Source organism: Phaenicophaeus curvirostris, chromosome 6 (assembly GCF_032191515.1).
Source record: "Phaenicophaeus curvirostris isolate KB17595 chromosome 6, BPBGC_Pcur_1.0, whole genome shotgun sequence".
NCBI classification, from domain to species: Eukaryota; Metazoa; Chordata; class Aves; order Cuculiformes; family Cuculidae; genus Phaenicophaeus; species Phaenicophaeus curvirostris.
The window spans coordinates 52,940,705-52,948,120 of NC_091397.1; the positions used below are offsets into that span (position 1 = coordinate 52,940,705).

Consider the following 7,416-nt stretch of genomic DNA (forward strand, 5'->3'; position numbering starts at 1 on the left):
AAAGTTATCCTGTTCACTTTCTACAAAAGTGCTGCTTATTTCAGCAGAAACCAGCTGCATGCACTTTAGTGAAATACAACGTAAATACGTGACTACATATCTGTACACCTGCATGTTGCACCCAGAGCCTCCTGCAGCTGGATCTTTCTCACATTCAGGGCCCTGATCTTACCTTCCATCAAAGAGCGCTTTGAGTTAAAAGGGAGCTGTGAGCACGCAGCACTTCTGCAAATCAAAGGGGAAAATATTGTAGCATCTTTGAATTTTAAATGGTTGAGCTCTAGAACTGAGATGTTATCTTTCCTCTTTCTCTAAATTGTAATGCTATTTAAGTGCAAGGTAGCCTCCTCTCAGTAAATTCAAGAAGAACCTTGTGAAGGCCAGGTTGTTTTGTTTTTTTCCTTTTCTTTTTATATTAATTTTTGGCTAGCAGAAGGAAAGAACATTGCTCCGTCTTTGTAATCTAATAAACTTAATAGGCTTTGAATGGCTTTTTGATTAAGGAATGGAGAGCTAGATAAAAAATATATGAACACAAATCCTTTTTTGACCAACTTTGGCACAGACCTGGTTGCACTGGAAAAAACAGATCTTGGACCACAGCTGAACTCGATGGATGTTGTGATGAGATTATTTATGCAATCCAAGCATCACCTCCTTGCCCAGCCCTGAGTTTCCATCAGTGTGGACACTGCTGATGAAATGGTTGTGTGCATCCACATGTACTTAGCAAACTTGTGTAGGATGGCTCAGCAGTGGCTTGGAACACGATCTGGCTTTCCATGGGAAGGTCCATTTATTATTTTGATAAATGAAGCAGATATATTTGTCAGGCTTTATGTATCTTTCCCCTGTTGAGTAGGATTCCACGGTACTGCTAGTTCCCTTTTTTCTTTAAGAGTATTTGAAAGAGTTCTTCTGAAACGGGAGTTGTGGTCAGTTGTGGCGAGTGCTGCTAAAGGCAGCTTTGTGCTTTCTTATCTAAAAACATTCATACAAATGGTTCGGAATATTTTACTGTTTGGGTATAGTCTTGGGTGTAGTGTTAGTCCGGCTGCTAACCTGGTGAAAAACATTGGAATAATGCCATGGGATCACTTTCTCTGTCTGCTGTTGTGCAGCTTTGCATATTGTTGCTTTGCACACAGTGTGCCAGGATGCTGTAGGTCTCCAGAACATGTGGAGAAGAAGCTACCGAGCACATGGAATGGCAGGAGCAGGATGCACCGCAGTCTTTTTCCTCTGTGTAGTAGATGCATACGTGCAGGTACAAATGATCTTCAGCCACCTGATTTAGTCATGCAGTTTCTTTAAATCTTGGGTCTTTTTGGTCAAACTGGTCTGAATTAAAATAATCAAAACATTGATACTCAGCACAACGAGAGTCCATGCGAGATTGTCTCTAATGCTCTTTAAATTTTGGATTTCTTGTAGTTTCACTGGAGGTTCTCCAAAGAAGACATACACAACAAACAAATGAAGAAATCCACGAAGGCCAGATTAAGTACTAGGGAGAAGCAAATGACAGAGGAGAAGCAGGAATTTGAAGTCACAGAGAACACAAGAAACTTAGAAGCACAAATCTCAACAGCAGCCAAGCCTGATCCAGAACAGCAGCTGGATGATGTCATAGACTTGGGAGATGAGGTGGCTGGGACCAACGACAGAGGTACCCATCATGATGGGGCATCAGAAGAAACGTGTCCTGTCAGTAATGATACCGATGACAATGACACGCAGGTCTGCCTCAGCCAGGAAACGTCTGGCTGCTGTGTGGGTCAGGTAGCAGACGGAGGAGACTGTGCTCCGGCATCGGATGGCTGCAATGGCAGCGACGGAGCAGGGCTGGACATGGACTAGTCCTGAGAATAAGATCTATGCGCCATGAATCTTGTGAATTGCTGATACTTTGTCAAGACAGAAGAACAGATTTCACTAATCATCGCTAACACCATTGCTCAATCCAGCATTTCTTTGGCATTGTACTTACTTTGCTCTTTAGCATACTGATATCTCGATGTCTTAAGTAACTACAGGGCCTGGGCTTTTTAACCCACAGAAATCAATTGCAAAATCGCATCCGCTTTACAGAGTGTGAAATGCTCTACGCTATCTCCTAGAGTGACACTCTAAATTATAAAGTAGGGACAGAAAACATACTCGAGTTTTTCTGGGGCCGACCTTAGCAAACTAGGTTTCTATCTAGGTCGGGGCAAACATTCCACTTGGTCAGATTTTGCTCTATAACACTCCCTTGTCCAAGTGTCTTTGCTGGAGAAGTTATTGTGCCATATGTTATTTTGTCATGAAGCTTGTAGTGTCATGAAAATGGTATTTGGGCTTAAACAGGCTGAAATTGGAAAGCTTAGATAAGATGGCTGTTATCTGTATTTATCTCAAATAGCGTACTTACTGAGAATACTCTGTTCTGAATATTATTAACTCTTGCAGATCTTTAAGCAATAAGCAAATCCTGTGCCTGTTTTAGGCACACTGGGTAAACAAACCCCATGGTAAGTTTGTGCAAGGCAGAAGATTCCGATATAAAATGCCATTTCCTATTCACTCCTGTTTATGTTCTCTTTGCCAGTCGACAGTTCCTCAATAGTTCTGGGGGTTTCTGAAGACAGAAAGATGGGGAGGAGCAGGTAAAATGTGTGTCTTTCAGTGGCTGCCGTCACTGGAATTGGGATTAGAGGTTACCTCCTGTCTCTTCGTGGTCATTTTGCACCACTTCCTCACTAATACAAAATAAGTTGTGGGAAAGAACTGAAACTGTAGACAAATAGGTCAGTGGCCAGTAAATGTCCCTAAATGACATTTACATTAAAATATTTACAAGTGAATGTACATGTGTAATAGAGTTCCTGTGCCAATGTTCTCCAAGTACTTCAGTGTTCTTAAAAATGTAGGAAGTAGCTGTTTCTCTCTGCTTAACTGCTTTCACCTCTATTTAGAAGTTGTCAAGTTGTAAGAAGGTGAGAAATACATTCCAAATTCCCCTGATTTTTGTTTTTCTAAAGCAAGAGCTCCATAAGCGATTTGCTGGTTTTTTCCCCCTTGACTAATTTGTGCCTGATTAATTATCCTTGGTCTTCAAATCAAAATGCTGCACAAGGAACTGTGTTCTGTATCAAACATGCACGTAGAGTGGTTCAAAAGCATCTTCCATGCTTAATAATAATGCTTGGCAGAACATTGCAGAGAAGGGAAGAATCCTACCGCTTCGAATATTCATCTGACTGGGACAATGGCACTCAAGTTTAAACCATTCCATTTCACACACACAAAGCCTGGTGGTATTTCTTTCATTGATTGAAGAGGTTTTTATTTTGAATTCAGTGCTTTAACCACAGGACTAAAAGTAACTTCAGTTTCTGGTGGTATTTTTCAATTACTTCATTCTGTTTCTTGAAATTAGAGTGAAGTTCCAATAGCCTGAAAAAAAAAGCGTTATTTCAATTGTTCTACTTAAATACAAGGTCTCTGCTCTGTACAGTTTTAAGTACCTGTTTGCAAATTTTATTAGCATATTATTATTATATTAGTTCCTTGTACTGATGGTTTCTATTTCAAGGACTGGCTTTGTATTAATCTTGTTTAAAAATTCTCTGTATTTAATGAATATTTTGCTAGTAGAGGGTGTTTCAGTAGAAAGAACTTTCCAAATACTTTGGAATAGAAAGCGTTTATTGGCTTGCAATTTGACCTTGTTTAACTGGTTCCCAACTGCTTACAAAACTAAAGAAAAATAAAGGTCGTGAGGAGATTTCTCATTTGTGGTACTTGCACAACTGCCAATAATTGATTCCCAAAAGGAGGAACTTGGGGTCTCTAAGTGGTGATGACGGAAAGCTCCTCAGCACGGAACTCACAGTAGATTATGGTGCCAGAGAACTTGCTACTGGGTTTTCCATCAGCAGTCTGATGGAGCATGGAAGGGTCTACGAGGAAGTCGCGCTTGGTTAAGTGAAAGCTTGAATTAAAACTTTGTTCCTGTAAATGCTGGAGCGGCTTAGGGTTGGGAAGGTTTGAAGAGCAGTTCAGTGTTTTTTCAATTTAAAAAGGGCAAATGGTTTTGGTTTTAGAGTCACATAATTCCAACTTGTGGCTTTGAGTTACTCTAAGTTGGTTCAGGTGGCTAGAGCTGTGTGAGTGCTTCCACCATGCCCTTGCCTCAAGTGAACTGAGAGAGTTAAATCCCCTCGTAGAGGGGTGATGCAGGCGGGATGAGGGCTGGGGAAGGCAGGCTTGGGGCACAGCAGGCAGGCTCCACAGCTGGTGGGTGTGTTGTGTATCATCTCCGCTGCACTTACCGTTCTGGGCTTGAAAAAGCAAGCCCACCAGATGGCCAAGGGAACCGAAGAAAGCGGTTGTCACCTTGTGGGAAGCCTGAATGGAGAAGAGAAAGGGTTCAGCCAGAGCTTAACTCCCACATATGAAAACCTGGCCAATGTAGGGAAACACGCCAGCAGTGGATAGACTGTACGTGAGAGAAGCTGGAATGGGAGCTTGGCTGCTGAGGTACAGCCTCTGTCTCCCAGAGAAGCCACAGTTAACTCTGAGCCCCCAGCTTCATAGCAGCAAGAGCAACAAAGCTGGTGAGGGGGCTGGAGAACAGGTCTTATGAGGAGCGGCTGAGAGAGCTGGGGGTGTTTAGCCTGGAGGAGGCTGAGGGGAGACCTCATTGCTCTCTACAACTACCTGAAAGGACGTTGTAGAGAGGAAGGAGCTGGGCTCTTCTTCCAAGTGACAAGGGGACAGGACAAGAGGGAATGGCCTCAAGCTCCACCATGGGAGGTTTAGGCTGAACATCAGAAAAAAAATTTTCACGGAAAGAGTCATTGGGCACTGGCAGAGGCTGCCCAGGGAGGTGGTTGAGTCACCTTCCCTGGAGGTGTTTAAAACACAGGTGGATAAAGTGCTGAGGGGCATGGATAGTGATTGATGCAAATGGTTGGACTTGATGATCCCGTGAGTCTTTTCCAACCTAGTGATTCTGTTGCCACCTCACCAGTGCTGGCTGGTGACAAGGAAGCACCACAGCACACACACTTGTACTTTAATGTGGTGCTCTGTGTTCTTGTTAGACCAACAAACCTTCCATGTGTACATCAGCCCCAGGAGTTTCCTCTCTTTCATTGGGAAAAGGAGTTACACATGCTGGAGTCCAGAGCAAGTGGTCATCCGAACAAGACAACGGTTGTTAAATGGGATGAACTCAAAGGAGAAACTGAAGCTCAGACAAGTAAGGAAGTGTCAAAGGCTGAATGAAGATGGCAAAGAGGAGTGGGACATGGGTTTTATACTGGAACAAACAGTGGGGGCAGGTGCAGAACTAAGATGGGTAGGAAGTACTTAATGTTGAAGCGTCATAATGAAAATAGTTGATGTAGAGTACAGGACGGGTTAAATGCACAAACGATATGACTGGCACATCACCTTGCATAATTTCTTTGATTATTGGATCTGTGCACTTGAAAACAGTGTAATTGAAGTAGCACGCAGCAGCTTTAATGAATGCATGGAAATGAAGCATAAGTACAAAACAATATACTACTATTTTTTTTTCCTAATTTGGCTCCTCTGTCAGCCGCAGTTTCTGAGGTGAGCAGAGGAAGGGGTTTGCATTTGGATATCCTGCTTTTCCTTTGTAGTTGCCGTGACTCTTTACATTTGCCTCAGGGAGCCAATTATAGGGCAGAAATAAAGCACAATCAGCTTTTCATGCAGGAATTTCATCCTCCCAGAACCGAAGAATATAAGAAGAGCAGATACTAATTTCTTGCTGATAAAGGCTTCTCACAAGTGTGAGGAATGCTGGCTAACAATACCAACGCATCTATGGATTGAGTTGAAGATGCAATTCATATGTCTCCAAGGCTGCTAGTGGGGATGCGCTTCTGGTTTTAAAAGGTGATCCTTGCCAAAGCCTCCATCAGCAGAAAGGTGCCTGTGGTGCTGGACGTGGCAGTTGACTCTAATCAGTATTTTACCTGTATGCTGAAGGGGTAAGAAAAGGCTTTTCAATTTAAGTGCTTTCTTGTTATTCACTCTGAAAGCACCCTACTAACTAAAATGATGTAATGACTGAATAGCCACTTTTTTTCCAGTTAATTAATGCAAATCCTATAGGAATACTTCATATTCATTGTGCCAGATGAGCACACAGCAAACTGATAAATGTCATAGGAAGAAGGAAAAGATTCAGCCTAAGGCAGCTGTAGCACCAGGTAACTCACAAGTTTAAACATAAGCGAATAGATGGACACGTATCTCACGTATCTCACTCCTTGTATTTTGTTGCAAGAAAAAAAAAATTATCAGTCTGCTTTTTCTCCTGAAATCGCTTCTTGGCTGATGACACAAATGTAAGAGGAATAAACATTTTCTAAGATTACGTGTTATGATTTGACAACGTGATAAGAATCTTTCTCCAACTCAGTAGCTGCTGAGCAGGAGGGGTTGCTCTCAGTTCCCGACAGCGGAGGCAAGTATCACAGTTATACAATTATTTGTATGGCGTATCTTTATATTGGTTAATTTTCTTGGGTTTTATATCTCTCCACTTCTGGTGGAGTCAGATCCAATAACAGACTTTAAGTTGAAACTGACGTTTCACTACAAGAGCACTGAACTCTGGAAAGAAGAGATTTCCAAAAGATTCTTAAGTGTCAACAGGAAACGGCTACAGAGGAAGGGGATGTTAACAACTTTCCGGGTTTCTTGGTGCAGAAATGGCATTTATTACCATTATGTGCATTAGGGAGTGAAGGCTTCTGTGCCCTCAGGCAGGAAGGTAAGAAAGAACTTCTTGTCAACAGTAACTGAGGTTACTGGTTCGGGAGGGTGGGGCTCTGAAATTATTTTTCCTCTGTCCCTTGGTGCAAAGCTCGTGTATGTTGCGTACGACTCTTGAGGCGGGTGAGCCCATACATTGAGATGTCCTTGCCCCATAGCGCTCGTTCTGAGTATAACAGGGGATGACAGAAAGAGGTTAGAGGGAAGATGATTACAGAAGGAAAGGGGGTTTAAATGCATTTCTTTAAATGGACATTTTGGTACAAGTCTGAGGAGCAGTTTGTGAGAGAGATGTCATTTAAGATGAAGAAAGCATGTGCATTAAGGGAAAAAAAAGGGTAAACTCATTTATAATCCACTTAATGATTTAAAAGTTGTAAGGAATACAACATTTAAGGGCCTCTCAGAATTTTTTTATCATTGCACTGTTAAAACATGCAGGAGCCTAGTGTGTGGTTTTTATTTTAGGGCACTTCCCGACAGCCATTTATTGCACTTTTCTTGGAAAAAAAACCCTGCCTCCTTCAAGCATCAGGCCCTGGCATGTCAATTGCGATCTTTGTGAACACAAACGCCCCTTGGTTTTATTTTTTGTGACAAGCACACTGTCCTATT

General features: G+C 42.2%; 1 protein-coding gene across 2 annotated transcripts in view; it reads left to right on the forward strand.

Moving 5' to 3' along the window:
- RFTN1 (raftlin, lipid raft linker 1) overlaps positions 1–2,822 on the forward strand; it is an 88,602-nt gene extending 85,780 nt beyond the window's left edge. For both annotated transcript variants that reach the window (XM_069860197.1, XM_069860198.1), the window contains exon 9: positions 1,435–2,822. In XM_069860197.1, the coding sequence (XP_069716298.1) occupies positions 1,435–1,860 (426 nt within the window). In that variant the 3' untranslated portion in view covers positions 1,861–2,822. The remainder of the gene's footprint in view (positions 1–1,434) is intronic.
- Positions 2,823–7,416: the final 4,594 nt, after the last annotated feature.